This window comes from Nerophis ophidion, linkage group LG08 (genome assembly GCF_033978795.1).
Source record: "Nerophis ophidion isolate RoL-2023_Sa linkage group LG08, RoL_Noph_v1.0, whole genome shotgun sequence".
Classification (NCBI taxonomy): Eukaryota; Metazoa; Chordata; class Actinopteri; order Syngnathiformes; family Syngnathidae; genus Nerophis; species Nerophis ophidion.
Genome location: NC_084618.1, coordinates 17498926 through 17517126, shown reverse-complemented (window position 1 = coordinate 17517126; position 18201 = coordinate 17498926). Strand labels below are relative to the sequence as shown.

The window sequence follows — 18201 nt, the reverse complement described above, 5'->3', positions numbered from 1 at the left end:
GATGCACTAATTATATTCATACTGTATTAGATACACTACATAATATATTCATACTGTATTAGCTGCACTACATATTATATTCATACTGTATTAGATGCACTAAATATTATATTCATACTGTATTAGCTGCACTACATATTATATTCATACTGTATTAGATGCACTAATTATATTCATACTGTATTAGATACACTATGAATATATGTACTGTATTAGATACACTACATACTATATTCATAGTGTATTAGATACAGTACATATTATATTCATAGTGTATTAGTTACAGTACATATATTCATAGTGTACTACATAGTACATATTATATTCATAGTATAGTAGATACAGTACATATTATATTCATAGTATACTAGATGGACTACATATTATACTCATAGTATACTAGATACAGTACATATTATATTCATAGTATACACGATACACTACATATTATATTCATAGTATACTAAATAGACTACATAGTATACTTATAGTATACTAGATACAATACATATATTCATAGTATACTAGATAGACTACATATTATACTCAAAGTATACTAGCTAGAGTACATTATGTTCATAGTATACTAGACACAGTACATATATTCATAGTATACTAGATACACTACATATTATATTCATAGTGTACGCGATACACTACATATTATATTCATAGTATACTAAATAGACTACATAGTATACTTATAGTATACAAGATACAGTACATATATTCATAGTATACTAGATAGACTACATATTATACTCAAAGTATACTAGCTACAGTACATTATGTTCATAGTATACTAGACACAGTACATATATTCATAGTATACTAGATACACTATTCATAGTATACTAGATAGACTACATATTATACTCAAAGTATACTAGCTACAGTACATTATGTTCATAGTATACTAGACACAGTACATATATTCATAGTATACTAGATACACTACATATTATATTCATAGTATACTAAATAGACTACATAGTATACTAGATACAGTACATATATTCATAGTATACTAGACACAGTACATATATTCGTAGTATACTAAATACAGTACATATTATATTCATAGTATACTAGATACAGTACATTATGTTCATAGTATACTAGATACAGTACATTATGTTCATAGTATACTAGATACAGTACATATTATATTCCCAGTATACTAAATACAGTACATATTGTATTAATAGCATACTAAACAGTACATATTGGAGTCATAGTATACTAGAGTACATATTATTCTAGATACACTACGTAATATATTCATAGTATACTAGATACAGTACTTATTATATTCATAGTATACTATATACACTACACTCATAGTATACTAGATACAGTACATATTATATTCATAGTATACTATATACACTACATATTATACTAGGAAACACTACATATTATATTCATAGTATACTAGATACAGTACATATATTAATAGTATACTGGGACAAGCGGTAGAAAATGGATGGATGGATATATACAGTACATATTGGAGTCATAGTATACTAAATACAGTACATTATGTTCACAGTATTCTAGATACAGTACATATATGCATAGTATACTAGATATAGTACATATTATAGTCATAGTATACTAGATAGAGTACATATAATAGTATAATAGATCCAGTACATATTGGAGTCGTAGTATACTAAATACAGTACATCACGTTCATAGTATACTAGATACAGTACATATAATAGTATACTAGATACAGTACATATTGGAGTCATAGTATACTAAATACAGTACATTATGTTCATAGTATTTTACATACAGTACTAGAGATGTCTGATAATGGCTTTTTTGCCGATCGCCGATATTTTCCAACTCTTAATTACTGAAACATATATATATATATATATATATATATATATATATGATTAATTTTGTTGTGATGCCCCGCTGGATGCATCAAACAATGTAACAAGGCTTTTCCAAAATAAATCAACTCAAGTTACTAAAAATGCCAAGATGGCACTGCCATATTTATTATTGAAGTCACAAAGTTCATCATTTTTTTTTAACATGCCTCAAAACAGCAGCTTGGAATTTGGGACATGCTCTCCCTGACATCATCCTGATCGCCACTACCACTATGTGAAGTACTATACTTTGACTTTTACAAAGTGCGTTATTATTTTTATTTTTTTTTAAACATGCCTCAAAACAACAGTTACAAAAACAATGAGGGCACACAGCTTGAGTCCAGAGTATACTAGAGTCATAAAGTAAACAATAACATAGTCCTTTAGTGCAAGACTGCCTGGCATACTGTATAACAGGAAATGATCAACTGGGCTCAATCTGCCCTGCTCTAACATATTAGTATGAGTAACATCGATGTTCTGCAAGCTGGTGGTGAGTGCTTGAAGTGGTCTAGCAGTCAGCCAGAGCTTCTGAAATGCTGCGTAGAGACAGGCAGCTCTGCTCACTGCGAGCTGCAAAGTGTGCGCGTGTGTCGTCCCTGACCACAACGTGGGTTTTCGACCTGGGGTGGTTTTTGTTGTGTTTTTGTTTTTTCTCGGCTGAGTCTTTAAGCGACAACTGTGTGATACTACTTTTTTTTCGCTGTTTGCTTTTCTTCCATCTTCCGCTTGTATTCATCGTGTATCTCCTTATGATTCTTGAAGAGGTGGGAGATCAAATTGCTCGTATTAAAGGAAGACGTCTTGGTTCTTCCTCACATAACCAACTTTTTGCAGTCATTGCCAGTTGTTTATCCTTCAGAGACACTTTAAAATAATCCCAAACCATAGACATGGTGTCGTTAGTCAGTCACCGAGCAAGCTCGCTTGTTAGCCACGGCTACAGCACCGGCAACAACACACTCTTTTTGTTGTTATGCTCCGCTCGCGGCGGTATGATGAGGTCATCAAGCGTCGCCAGTAAACCTCTCATGCTGCAGTCAACTCCTATGTTGTTTGCGGGAGAGGGGAGGGGCTTCTGCAGTGTACCGCTCTAGACAACGGCATTTTAAAAAGTCAATATTTGTAGTTTTTGATACTGATAATTTCCGCTATTACATTTTAAAGCAATTATCATACTGGACCATGATAATGATGATGATGGACAATGACAACGATGATACTGACCATGATAAAGATAATGGACAATGATAACTATGATGCTGGAGTATGATAAATATGATGCGGGACTACTGACGATGATAGTGGACCATTATAAAGATTATAATGGACAATGATAAAGAAGATACAGGACCATTATAAAGATGATAATGGACCATGATAAAGATGATGCTGGAGTGTGATAAAGATGAAGCTGGAGTGTGATAAAGATGATGCTGGAGTGTGATAAAGATGATGCTGGACTAAGGACGATGATAAAGCTGATACTGGACCATTATAAAGATTATAATGGACAATGATAAAGAGGATACTGGACCATGATAAAGATGATGCTGGAGTGTGATAAAGATGATGCTGGACTCCGCACAATGATAAAGATCATACTGGACCATGATAAAGATGATAATGGACTGTGACAAAAATGATACTCAACCATGATAAATATGATAATGGACAATGAAAAAGATGATACTGGACTACGGATGATGAAAAAGATAATACTGGACCATGATGAAGATGATAATGGACAATGATAAAGATGATGCTGGAGTATGATAAAGATGACTGGACTACGGACGATGATAAAGATCATACTGGACCATGATAAAGATGATACTGGACCATCATAAAGATGATAATGGACAATGATAAAGATGATGCTCGACCATGACAAAGATGAGGCTGGACTACGAACGATGATAAAGATCATACTGGACCATGATAAAGATTATAATGGACAATGATAAAGAAGATAAAGGACCATTATAAAGATGATAATGGACCATGATAAAGATGATACTGGACCATGATAAAGATGATGCTGGAGTGTGATAAAGATGATGCTGGACTAAGGACGATGATAAAGCTGATACTGGACCATTATAAAGATTATAATGGACAATAATAAAGAGGATACTGGACCATGATAAAGATGATGCTGGAGTGTGATAAAGATGATGCTGGACTCCGCACAATGATAAAGATCATACTGGACCACGATAAAGATGATAATGGACTGTGACAAAAATGATACTCAACCATGATAAATATGATAATGGACAATGATAAAGATGATAGTGGACTACGGATGATGAAAAAGTTAATACTGAACCATGATAAAGATGATAATGGACAATGATAAAGATGATGCTGGACTACGGACAATGATAAAGATCATACTGGACCATGATAAAGATGATACTGGACCATCATAAAGATGATAATGGACAATGATAAAGATGATGCTCGACCATGACAAAGATGAGGCTGGACTACGGACTATGATAAAGATCATACTGGACCATGATAATGATGATAATGGACGATGATAATAAAGATGATGCTGGACAATGGCAAAGATGATGCTCGACCATGACAATGATGATGCTGGACTACGAACGATGATAAAGATGATACTGGACCAAGATAAAGATGATACTGTAAAATGATAAAGATGACACTGGACCTTGATGAAGATGATACTGGACCATGATAAAGATGATGCTGGAGTATGATAAAGATGATAATGGACGATGATAAAGATGATACTGGACCATGATAAAGTTGATGCTGGACCATGACAAAGATGAGACTGGATCATGACAAAGATGAGACTGGATCATGACAAAGATGAGGCTGGACTACGGAAGATAATAAAGATGATACTGGACCATGATAGAGATGATACTGGACCATGACAAAGATGATGCTGGAGAATGATAAAGATGAGGATGATGTTGGATAAGGGATATATTTACATTTCCCAGGTTCCAGGGTGTAAACCAATGTTTAGAGATGCAATCAAACTGCTCTCTTTTTAATTGTATTTCACAAGTAAATGACAATAACAGACTTGAACCCACTGATACTATACACTCGCTTACATTGTAGTATTTTTACAAGCTGCAATTCATCTGGCTTGTGGGTCATCCAGGAAATCCTCCTAACGCATATTTGACGTCAGCAGTTCTGCCCTCATTTTATGAACCCTGATGTTGCATCTCATGCTCCAATTAGCAGAAGCCACCAGGCCATGGGCTGGGGTACAAAAACACAATTACACCTCCAAATATAATAATCAGCATCCGAACGACATTTTCCTTAACGAGACGACGCCGGGCGGATGTCACGCGGCGGCAACTGTCCCATCACGCGGTGGCGGCGGCGCGCCTCATTAGGACGCTAATGCCACTAATAATTACCCAAACGTGTAAAAGAAGGATCAAGTTAGACGTAACCTTCATTTGGACGCCAATTGAGCTCATTTATTTCTGACTGTTCAGAAAAGAAGAAGAAGAAGAAAAAAAAAAAGACATTCTTCCACATTGGCTTTTTTTTTGGAGCAAATGTGACAACATATAATCATTTCAATTGACAGAGACAGCAATAAAAAAAAAAAAAGTACAACGGGATCATTTTGTGTGTGTGTGTGTGTGTGTGTGTGAGACAAACTAACCTCATCCAGCAGGTGGCGCTGTGCTGAGAAAAAAGGCTTGAATAGAAAGTGACCGACTCTCCTTGTCTTTTTCAATTACAAACGGTGGGTTCCCACATGAATTCTGCCTAGCAACAAGCAAATTGTATTTTAATCCGAAGACAGGAGTGTGTCAGTGTATTTGTGTGACAAAAAAAAAAAAAAATGACTAAAACACTGTTTTATGGTAAGAAAGTTGCATCATTAGCGGAGAAGTTTGGAAGTCAAACAAACATGTTCATAATAATCCTGCACGTAATAAGGAATGACCGTCTGAGGCGAGTGACAACAGAATTTAGGTTTCCAACTTGACCGAGTCCAACATGTCTTTGGCTTCTTGGTATTCCGCACATTCCGCCAACTCTTCCTCCGCTTCCTGCAAACGTGAGAAAGTACACAAAGTTTGTGAGAAAGTACACAAAGTTTGTTATCGTGAGGACGCCGCGTGAAACCATCAGGTTGTATCGGGCCTCGTCCGTCATTACTTCCAATTTGTTTTGTGCAATACGAAGGTCCTGGGTAATCCTGGGTTCAAATCCAGGCTCGGGATCTTTCTGTGTGGAGTTTGCATGTTCTCCCCAGGACTGCGTGGGTTCCCTCCGGGTACTCCGGCTTCCTCCCACCTCCAAAAAACATGCACCTGGGGATAGGTTGATTGGCAACACTAAATGGTCCCTAGTGTGTGAATGTGAGTGTGAATGTTGTCTATCTGTGTTGGCCCTGCGATGAGATGGCGACTTGTCAAGGGTGTACCCCGCCTTCCACCCGAATGCAGCTGAGATAGGCACCCCCTGCTACCCCAAAAGGGACAGGCGCTAGAAAATGGATGAATAAATAAATAAATGGGTCGTACTTGTACAGCGCTTTTAAATAATGATAAATGGGTTGTACTTGTATAGCGCTTTTCTACCTTCAAGGTACTCAAAGCGCTTTAACACTACTTCCACATTTACCCATTCACACACTGATGGAGGGAGCTGCCATGCAAGGCGCCAACCAGCACCCATCAGGAGCAAGGGTGAAGTGTCTTGCTCAGGACACAACGGACGTGACGAAGTTGGTACTAGGTGGGATTTGAACCAGGGACCCTCGGGTTGCGCACGGCCACTCTCCCACTGCGCCACGCCGTCCCTTTTCTACCTTCAAGGTACTCAAAGCGCTTTGACACTACTTCCACATTTACCCATTCACACACTGATGGAGGGAGCTGCCATGCAAGGCGCTAACCAGCACCGATCAGGAGCAAGGGTGAAGTGTCTTGCTCAGGACACAACGGACGTGACGAGGTTGGTACTAGATGGGGATTGAACCAGGGACCCTCGGGTTGCGCACGGTCACTATTCCACTGCACCACGCCGTCCCCCCGGATGGATGTTTTGTGGGGCAAAATTTGAAACAAATGTGGTCTGTTGCTGGTGTGAAAGCATGGAATTCTCTAAACAAAGACTTAAAACTAGGGGTGTAACGGTATACAAAAATTTTGGTTCGGTATGTACCTCGGTTTAGAGGTCACGGTTCGGTTCATTTTCAGTACAGTAAGAAAACAACAGAATATAATTTTTTGGGGTTATTTATTTACCAAATTTGCAAAATCTTCCACCAAAAATATTTTTTCTTAGTGGAATATTTGATGTGAAGTAATGGGAACCTTGGATAGGTCAATAATTCATAATAACATTGCTTTTGATTCAATATTATGTTTTGAGCAATGACAGTTTGAAAGAAAAAAAAAAACAGCTTTGTTTTATTAGTCAACATTGCAAGTTTTTCTAAATTACATTTAACCTTCAAGCTTTTTTGTTTAACTTCTGTTATGTTTTTGTTTATTTTAATAGTATTTTTAGAATGTGCCGTGGGCCTTTAAAGGGGAACATTATAACCAGACCCATGTAAGCGTCAATATGTACCTTGATGGTGCAGAAAAAAGACCATCTATTTTTTTAACCGATTTCCGAACTCTAAATGGGTGAATTTTGGCGAATTAAACGCCTTTCTGTTTATCGGGATGGAGGCGATGACGTCAGAATGTGACGTCACCGAGGTAACACACCCACCATTTTCATTTTCAACACATTACAAACACCGGGTCTCAACGGTGTGTTGTCGGAGGGTGTAACAACACTAACAGGGAGGGATTCAAGTTGCACCACTGGCAAGAAATCTGCCGCCAGACCCCCAGTGAATGTGCCAGAGTGTCTCCACATTTGACCGGCGATGCTAAGGCAGACATGGCACAGAGATGTATGGATAACCTGCAGATGCATTTGCAACTATAAAGTCAACAAATTCACAAAGGTGAGTTTTGTTGATGTTGACTGCCAGCTAATCGATGCTAACATGCTACGCTAATCGATGCTAACATGCTATTTACCGGCGGTGCTAAAGCAGACATGGAACAGAGATGTATGGAGAACCTGTAGATGCATTTGCAACTATATTACGTTTCCTTCCACCCACTTTTAATGCGAAAAAAACACTTACCAATCGACGGATTTAAGTTGCTCCAGTGTCAAAAGATGCGAAAATCCTGATCGTTTGGTCCGCACATTTTACCGGCGATGCTAACGCAGCTATTCGGCCGTGCTATGGCTATGAATAGCGTCAATAGCTATTCGCTCAATAGCTTCAGTTTCTTCTTCAATATTTTCATACTCCAACCATCCGTTTCAATACATGCGTAATCTGTTGAATCGCTTAAGTCGCTGAAATCCGAGTTTGAATCCGAGCTAATGTCACTATATCTTGCTGTGGTATTCCCATTGTTTGTTTACATTGGCAGCACTGTGTGACGTCACAGGGAAATGGCCAGTGTCTTCGCAGAGAGCCGAAAATAAGGCACTTTAAAGCTTTATTCAGGGATATTCCGAGAACGGTAAAATTTTGAAAAAAACTTCCAAAAATACAACAAGCCACTGGGAACTGATTTTTATTGTTTTTAACCCTTTTTGAAATTGTGATAATGTTCCCCTTTTAAAACATTAGCTGTGGGCCACAAATGGCCTCCGGGGCAGACTTTTGACACCCCTGCTATAGATAATAAAAATTAAATCTGATAAATCAATGGATAAAAAGCAGAGCCTGGCGACGCATGCGCGTTTATCATAACTCTCTCGCTCTCTGTCCCCTCCTCACAAATGCTGATGTTGCGCTAACAATGTTGTGGAGAGGGGCGTGTCTAACACGTCCCCTGCGGGGGGGGGATGTGCAGGAGCAGCAATCAGGTGAGCAGATACCTCAGCTGGGATGAGTTATCTAATCACCGGTTTCCTTTATCAGCAGCGTTGGAAACCATGAGGGGGGCTGCCAAACAGAGTGAGAGCCAGACGGAGGAGCACGCTGATGAGTGCGAGACACAGAAGCTGAAAAGAAACTCTGAACATTTAAAACAATTGTATAAGAATAAAAGATTGTAAACCACTGCGCCAAGGTGTGGTGTTTCCTGCAAAGGAACAGAGGCTCTAGGACGGAGATCTTCAAAAATGTTGTTTTGTTTTTAACCCCTTCTTAACCCTGAACGTACATTGTTAATACACGCAACTATAACTCAAAATGCCACTGTTAGCATGTTAGTAAAAGAGGAAATGTCTGGTGCTAGCCGCTATCGGGCTAGGATAGACTGACCATACGTCCTCTTTTCACTGGACATGTCCTCTTTCGCGGGGCTGTCAAGGCAGAGTTTCTTAAATGTCTCAAATGTCCGGCATTTTGAGTATTGTTTACGCTACTTAATATGTCCGTGTGGAAACTCGTTCAGTTCACCTCAGCACCGAACCAAAACCCCCGTACTGAAACGGTTCAATACAAATACACGTACCATTAGACCCCTAATTAAAACGTTGTAAGAATATCTTTGAATTTAAAAAGAGTTACAAAAAGAGACAACTGGAATTACATTAAACCAGCGTTTCCCAAAGTGTGGGGCGGGCCCCACTGGTGGGGAATAGAGACATGACAGGTGGGGGGCGAGGAACGGGAGGAAATTTCACTTAAATTTTTTTATTTAGGGTCCTTGGCCCATTGCAAAAGGACTCCACAGGAGTCCTTTTGCAATGGGCCAAGGACCCTATTGAAACTGCTGTGTTTTATTATTATTCCGCACCTTCGCACCCTAATTTGACCCCCTTAACATGCTTCAAAACTCACCAAATTTGATACACACGTCGGTATAGCAAACCTTCCCAAGTTATTAAGCAACCAAACCCCAAAAATGAAAATTGCGCGCTAGCGCCCCCTAGGAAAAAAAACTACAACAGACTGCTCATAACTTCCGTTAGGAATGTCATAGAGACATGAAACAAAAACTTCTATGTAGAACTGACTTACAATTCATAATTTTACTTTCTCGGGCAAAAATCAACAAAAAGTTGGCACAAACCCCTCCAATACAACATTTTCGCAAAAAATGCTATTTTTGCCTCTTTGAACTGTAATTTGACCCCCTTAAAATGCTTCAAAACTCACCAAACTTGGCACACACATCAGTACTGGCAGAAATTGCGATCTAATGAAAAAACTAAACCCGAAAATTAAAAAATGCGCTCTAGCGCAATTTTTGAATAAAACACAGCAAAAACTGCTCCTAGGAAGAAAACACAAACAAAATTGCTTGTAACTTCCAGTAGGAATGCCGGAAAGACATGAAACAAAAACTTCTATGTAGGTCTCACTTAGACCTACATTTAGATGATTGACATCCTTCAGCAAAAATCAACAGGAAGTTAAAAAATTACCCCTTCAAAATAAAAGTTTTGTAAAAACCCGTCACCTTTTTCAAACGTAAAGTCCTCCGAGTGCGTTTGTCGTTTGGGCTTCGAACTCGCACAGGAAAGAGATTGAACCCTTTTGATTAAAACTATCCAACAAAGTTTTGATTACTGCTCCGGTTTTGATTTTACGCGCCTTCAAAGAACCCCTGCGCAAAGTTTCCTAAAAAATGTAATTTTTGCCTCTTTGAGCTGTAACTTGACCCCCTTAAAATGCTTCAAAGTGCAAGTTAAAGCTGTACTATGCAAAGCAAAAGCCATTTATCAACAACATCCAGAAACGCGGATCTGTAATTTGACCCCCTAAACATGCTTCAAAACTCACCAAATTTTACACACACATCAGGACTGGCGAAAATTGCCATCTAATAAAAAACCAAACCCCAAAAGTCAAAATTGTTGCTCCAGCGCCCCCTAGGAAAAAACCCAGACAAAATTGCTTGTAACTTCAGTTAGGAATGTCGTAGAGACATGAAACAAAGACCTCTATGTAGGTCTGACTTAGACCAGGGCTTGGCAGCGGCCAAAGGCGGACCCGACCAACGCTGCTTGCAGCTTTAATTTTTTTATTATATTCTTTGATTTATTTTTTTACTATGCTTTCATTTTCAATACACACTGTCTGTGAAATCCGCTATATAAGTAAATGTAAATTACGTTTTTCCTCGAGGCTTTAAATTTCTAGGGAGGAGCAAAAGTTTGACAGACATAGCAACAGTAACTAATGGGGGTGGGGCTAAGCCGAACAATCTTTCACACGGATGGATAGCAGGCTAATGTGTGGACCACAATTACACAAAATGGATAAATTTGTGACTCGCACCTCAAAGGTCGTCGAGCCAGCGCCTGCAGAGAAACAAAAATCTGACAGGCTTAATCAACCAAAAAGCCAACCGAAAAGAAAATATGATGCAGAGTATCTTGCTCTTGGATTCACGGCAACGGTGGTGGGGGCAGAGGAGAGACCCCTGTGTGTTCTGTGTCTAAAACCGCTAGCAGCAGACAGCATGAGACCCAACAAATTAAAGAGACACCTAGAGACCACACACCGCGATCACGTCAATAAGCCACTTAATTTCTTTCAAAGAAAACTGGCAGAGTAGTTATTTTATTTATCATTGAACTTGATGCAAGTTATACCACAGCTGCACAGTTATTTAATTTTTTATTGAACTTGATGTTATTTTATGTTATTGAGTTTGAATGTATACAACTTGAATGTTACTTGATTTTCAATAAATTTGAAAATGTTAAGCTTGGCATTAGCGTTCTGTTGGGCCGATGGGGGCACGAGGGGCTTGAAAACTCCCCCTTGTCCAAAGTGGGGGATGACAAAAAAAAGTTTGAGAACCACTGCATTAAACTGAATTTTTATTTAGATTGGACGTATCATTGTGAAAATGCTTAAAAGGCCTACTGACACCCACTACTACGCAGTCTGATAGTTTATATATCAATGATGAAATATTAACATTGCAACACATGCCAATACGGCCTTTTTAGTTTACTAAATTGCAATTTTAAATTTCCCGCAAAGTATCCTGTTGAAAACGTCGCGGAATGATGACGCGTGCATGTGACGTCACAAGTTGTAGCGGACATGTTCTTCCAGCACCGATCACGGCTAAAAGTCGTCTGTTTTAATCGCATAATTACACAGTATTCTGGACATCCGTGTTGCTGAATCTTTTGCAATTTGTACAATTAATACTGGAGACTACAAAGAAGAAAGATGTTGGTGGAAAGCGGTGGATTGCGGCTGGCTGTAGCAACACAAACACAGCCATTGTTTCTTTGTTTACATTCCCTAAATTTGACGGTGAAACTTTAATATGGAACAGAGCTGTCAAGCGAACATGGTTCTCTACCACATGCTACCGGCAGGTTTTGGTGAGAAAATTGTGGTAATAAGTCGGCTCTTACCGTAGACATGAGCGGAGCTTGTGTCGTTCCTCCTGCACCTGTCAAGAAGCAGCTGCGACTCTCTCGCCTCCTCCGTGGCTTCCCTCAGAGACACTGGTGGTCACCACACTCGTGGCCACACCCCTCCGACTTTCAGGTATGACTATATAATCTCATTAAAACACTAGTAACACAATAACCAGATAAGGGATTTTCCAGAATGATCCTAGTAAATGTGTCTAATAACATCTGAATCGCTCCCACTGCCCTCTTTTTTTTCCTTTTTTCTAGTCCTTCACTCTCACTATCCTCATCCACGAATCTTTCATCCTCACTCAAATTAATGGGGAAATTGTCGCTTTCTCGGTCCGTATCGCTCTCGCTGCTGGTGGCCATGATTGTAAACAATGTTCAGATGTGAGGATCTCTACAACCCGTGACGTCACGCGCACATCGTCTGCAACTTCCGGTACAGGCAAGGCTTTTTTATTAGCGACCAAAAGTTGCGAATTTATCGTGGATGTTCTCTACTAAATCCTTTCAGCAAAAATATGTCAATATCGCGAAATGACCAAGTATGACACATAGAATGGACCTGCTATCCCCGTTTAAATAAGAAAATCTCATTTCAGTAGGCTTATAAACGAAAATTCAAAAGTATGTTGAAGTTTTGGGTGTTGGTGGAAGGAACATTTATAAAGTAATCTAAAATGATTTGTGTTAAAAGGGGGCAGATATATATAAGAATGGTATTCTTCCATAAGCTCCTTTCTGATCATGGAAATGTATAAGAAACAAAAAAAACAATTAAAGTGTCAAATGCACATGACTTGTATGTATGCATTTTCATGAAAGGAATGAAAAGAAATGATGATGATGAAGCTTCTGCAAAAATTGGAAAACTATGGCATAAGGTGTTTCACAACAGCGGTTAAGTAGTTATTTAAAGGGGAACATTATCACAATTTCAAAAGGGTTAAAAACAATAAAAATCAGTTCTCAGTGGCTTGTTGTATTTTTTGAAGTTTTTTTCAAAATTTTACCGGTCCCCGAATATCCCTAAAAAAAAGCTTTAAAATGCTTGATTTTCGCTATTTGCGATGCGACTATCCATTTCCTGTGACGCCATACAGTGCTGCCAATGTAAACAAACAATGGGAATACCACAGCAAGATATAGCGACATGATGGGGACAAATTTCACCACACCTAGTGTGTGTGTGTGACAATCATTGGTACTTTAACTTTTTCCCCCCAGTTTTTTATGGCAAAAACTAAAAATATGCCATATTTTCCCCAAAGCATTTTTTAAAATGGAATATATGATGTGAAGTAATTGGAGCCTTAAATCAGGGGAGTCATCTCGTTTTTAGCGAGGGCCACATTCAATCATGGCTGCCCAGTGAACAGTGAACAACATATGAATATAAACATAATAATAGGCTTGTTAGGCAATTTGCATAGGAAACTGTTTTTGATCACCGTATTTTCCGGACCGTAGGGCGCACCGTTGATAAGCGGGGTCGAGTCAGGTCTACTTTCATACAAAAGATGCACCGGATGCGTCATTTTGTGGGCGGTCTTATTTACGTGGCTCACCTTCGGCAGCTTCTTCTCCCCGTCGCGGTGTATCGTGCAAGGACGGGGAGTGGAAGAAGTATCAAAAGGTGGCGTTAACTGTCTTTGTCATTGCACAAGTACCGGATTTTCCGCACTATAGGGCGCACCGGATTATAACCCGCACCTTCAATGAATGGCCTACTTTAAAACTTTGTTCATACAGTATACAAGGCGCATAGAATAGATGCTACAGTAGAGGCTGGGGTTACATTATGCATCCTTTAGATCAGGGGTCTCAAACTCAATTTACCTGGGGGCCACTAGATGCAGAAACTGGGTGAGGCTGGGCCGCAACAAAAGATTTCTTTAAAAAATCTAACATGCACTTGGCCCGCGGCATAGCGTAGTGCAGGGGTGCCCATTACGTCGATCGCGAACTACCAGTCGACCGCGGAGGGTGTGTCAGTCGATCTCCAGCCAGGCTTTAAAAAAAAAAATAGACCTAAAAATTAGTGATCATCAATCTTCACCAAGACGTCACTTAAATGACATTCACGTTACCGGAGGGTCTTGTGAGATGACGCTGGCTGCTGCAAGATCATTATTATTAAAATATGACCGAAAGGAAGGCGAGAAACACTTTTTATTTCAACAGACTCTCGCGCCGTACCTTCCGTCAAAACTCTAAAGGCCGACTGCACATTTCCTATCTTCACAATAAAAGCCCTGCTTCATGCTGCCTGCGCTAACTAAATACAGAGTCTCGGAAAACTGGCGTGCACAAGCAATCCCTCAGAAAGCTGGCGTGCATATCACTTGTGCACGCCAGCTTTCCGAGACTCTTATTTTGTTAGCGCAGGCAGCATGAAGCAGGGCTTTTATTGTGAAGATAGAAAATGTGCAGTCGACCTTTAGAGTTTGACGGAAGGGACGGCGCGAAAGTCTGTTGAAATAAAAAGTGTTTCTCGCCTTCCTCTCTGTCATTTTTTCATAATAATGAACTGGCAGCAGCCAGCGTCATCTCACAAGACCCTCGGGTGCCGTGAATGTCAATCAAGCAAGCTGCGGAATTTGCCGCCAATGTTTTTCTTGTAAAGTGTATGGAAGCTGGATGAATTAGATGCCAAAAACCAACCACTTTCATGAGAAGGACAACTTTTTTTCTCCTCCATTTGAAAATGTGGGCGTTATCATCATTACTGTCTGATTCCAATCAATGCAAGTCATCAGAATCAGGTAATACACCAACTTATATTCTTGTCTTCGTGAAAGAAAGACATCTATATGTGTTACACATGCTTGTATTATCATTAAACACATTTAACTTGTTTACAAAAATGTCTCTTTCATAAATAAATATAAATGATATATATAAATGAGGTAGATCCCCTCGAGTTGGTCAATTGAAAAGTAGCTCGCCTGCAGAAAAAGTGTGGGCACCCCTAGCGTAGTGGGTAGAGCGGCCAGCCAGAAACCTGAGGGTTGCAGGTTCGCTTCCCACCTAGTAACATCCAAAAAAATCGCTGCCGTCGTGTCCTTCGGCAGGACACTTCACCCTTTGCCCCCGGTGCCACTCACACTGGTGAATGAATGATAGGTGGCGGTTGGAGGGGCCGTAGGCGCAAACTGGCAGCCACGCTCCCGTCAGTCTACCCCAGGGCAGCTGTGGCCACTGATGTAGCTTACCACCACCAGGTGTGAATGAATGTTGAGTCCCACTTCTCTGTGAGCGCTTTGAGTGTTTAGAAAAGCGCGATATAAATCTAACATATTTATTTATTTAATGAGTTCACCTTCTTTGAATGGCTTTCCCGCCCTAGCAACATACTTGCCAACTCTCGCGATCTTTCCGGGAAACACCCAAATATCAGTGCCAATCTCCCGGGGCATTCAATCTCCCGGTTTTCAACCTGACAACTATATCATGGGCGTGCCGTGATGAACCTGCCTTTAGCGTCTGCTACAATCTGCCGACTCGTCCGCCTTTCCACCATACTAACAATGTGCCGGCCAAGTCACATATTGTATGAGGCTTTTGCCAACCTATGTAAGTGACTGCAAGACATACTTGATCAACAGACATACAGGTCACACAGAGGGTGGCTGTATAAACAACTTTATCACTGTTACAAATATGCGCCACACTGTGAACCCACACCAAACAAGATTGACAAACACATTTGGGGAAATCATCCTCACCGTAACACAACATAAACACAACAGAACAAATACCCAGAATCCCATGTAGCCCTAACTTTTCCGGGCTACAAAAAGGGGCGGGGGGTTGGAAGAGTTAGGGCTGCATGGGATTCTGGGTATTTGTTTTGTTGTGTTACGGTGCGGATGTTCTCCCAAAATGTGTTTGTCATTCTTGTTTAGTGTGGGTTCACAGTGTAGCACATATTTGTAACAGTGTTAAAGTTGTTTATACGGCCACTCTCAGTGTGACCTGTATGGCTGTTGATCAACTATGTCTTGAAGTCGCTAACGACGTCTACAGAGGCCTCACTGAGGCTGGGTTGGCATGCTATTTGTACAGGTTGTAGAGGACGCTAAAGGCAGTGCCTCCACGGTGCCCCCGTAACGTTGTTAGGGAGAATGATTACCCCTGGAGGGGTGATAAAAATTGGGAGTCTCTCGGAAAAATTGAGGGCATACAATGACGCTATAAAACTCGCGGGCCGCACCAACATTAAATTTTCACATCGAGTTGCGGGCCACAAAATAACGTCTCCTGGGCCGCAATTGGCCCGCGTGTGTGAGACCTCTGCTTTAGATGGAGCTGCAATAAAAGGGAATGTCAACAAAACAGATAGGTCAGTCAAACTTTATTAATAGATTACAAACCAGCGTTCTGAAAACTCCGTTCACTCCCAAAATGAATAAACTGCTGTTTTATTATTTTCCCCGATTCAATAAACACGTAAAAAACAGTCTGATACTGTTACGGTAAATCAAACGTTAGTGCAATCACAATATAGTAACACTCGAAATAGTGCAAAGCAATAATATATCAATAACTCAACTTTGTCAAACGTTAATGTCAAACAACACAACACAACACACAAAATAAACATGTAAAGCTCACTTTATTAGGTTATTCCTCATCCACGAATCCCTCAAATTGTTCTTCTTCAGTGTTCAAATCAAACAGTTGGGCGAATACAGCAACCAACATGCCAGGCTCCGTCTCGTCGAAGTCGTCATTAAACGAGTCAGTGTCGCTGCTGTTAATGTTAAATTCTCTCGCTGCTGCTCTATTCCCGTCTTCTACTGTGTGACTGATCACTTTCTGTTTAAACTCTGCGTCATAAGCGTCTCTTAACAGGAACCATTTTGGGGTCTTTACATAAACACACAGAAACGGCACGCCTGCCGCAGTCATATATCCCAGCATGCACCGCACGCTTCTTCTTCTACGGGGGAAAATAAGGTTGGCGGCTGCTTACCGTAGTTGCGAGACCTCCATCCATTCATCCATTTTTTACCGCGTATTGTGGCTCAATATTGGTCCATATACAAGACGCACCAGATTATAAGGCGCACTGTCAGCTTTTGAGAAAATTTGAGGTTTTAGGTGTTTTCAGCACAAACCCGTTCAAGATTAGACAAACAAACAGTGTACAGGTTTACAGAACAGGAACGCTAAAGGGGTCGCCACAAGGCGCCCCGTAAAAGATGGGGAAAAAGGTAAAACGCTGGGGAAGGATGAGTAAAAAAATAAAATCTAGACTGGACTCCTAAGGGGGCCCAGTCTGGAGTGGGAAAAAAACTCCATAGCAATACATATTACAATGTACATCTCGAGATAGGCCCTGCGATGAGGTGGCGAATAGTCCAAGGTGTACTCCGCCTTCCGCCCGATTGTAGCTGAAATAGGCGCCAGCGCCCCCGCGACCCTAAAGGAAATAAGCGGTAGGAAATGGATGGACGGATGGATCTCGAGATATCTGGCAACGGAGGTAAGGGAGTGCGGGGTCATGGTGGTAGGCCGAAGCTCTCAGGCGCTGACCATCCTTCCATCCCCCCTATGGGATTTGCGTCGAGGGCGTTGGATTGGGGGTTGTGGGGTATGTATGTGTGGCGTATATTTTTGTGGACGCATGTTTGTGTGTAAGCCTGCAGTGTGTCTCTGTTCCGCGGCCTTGATCTTGTGCAGTCGCTAGTCCAAAGTCAACAACGACAGGTGTGTGTCCATGAGAGACAAGGGAGTTTGTTGTGTCTTCGCTGCACTGTCCTTCGGGAGAGTCTCCAAGCCAGGGAAACAATCCAAGTTAGAATGTTTTGTATGCGAGTGAAAATAAAATTTGCTTTTCACTCTGAATTGCCTTTGACTGGTCCTCAAAATCCTGCAGGGCAGACAGTCCGATGTGATCCAAAGTGTCCACAGT

The 18201-nt window shown here is 40.5% G+C and overlaps 1 protein-coding gene across 1 annotated transcript in view; it reads right to left on the bottom strand.

Moving 5' to 3' along the window:
• Nucleotides 1-5351: 5351 nt before the first annotated feature.
• Nucleotides 5352-18201, bottom strand: part of tbca (tubulin cofactor a) — a 40243-nt gene continuing 27393 nt past the window's right edge. The window contains exon 4 of the mRNA XM_061907889.1: nt 5352-5962. Within this exon, the coding sequence (XP_061763873.1) occupies nt 5882-5962 (81 nt within the window). The 3' untranslated portion in view covers nt 5352-5881. The remainder of the gene's footprint in view (nt 5963-18201) is intronic.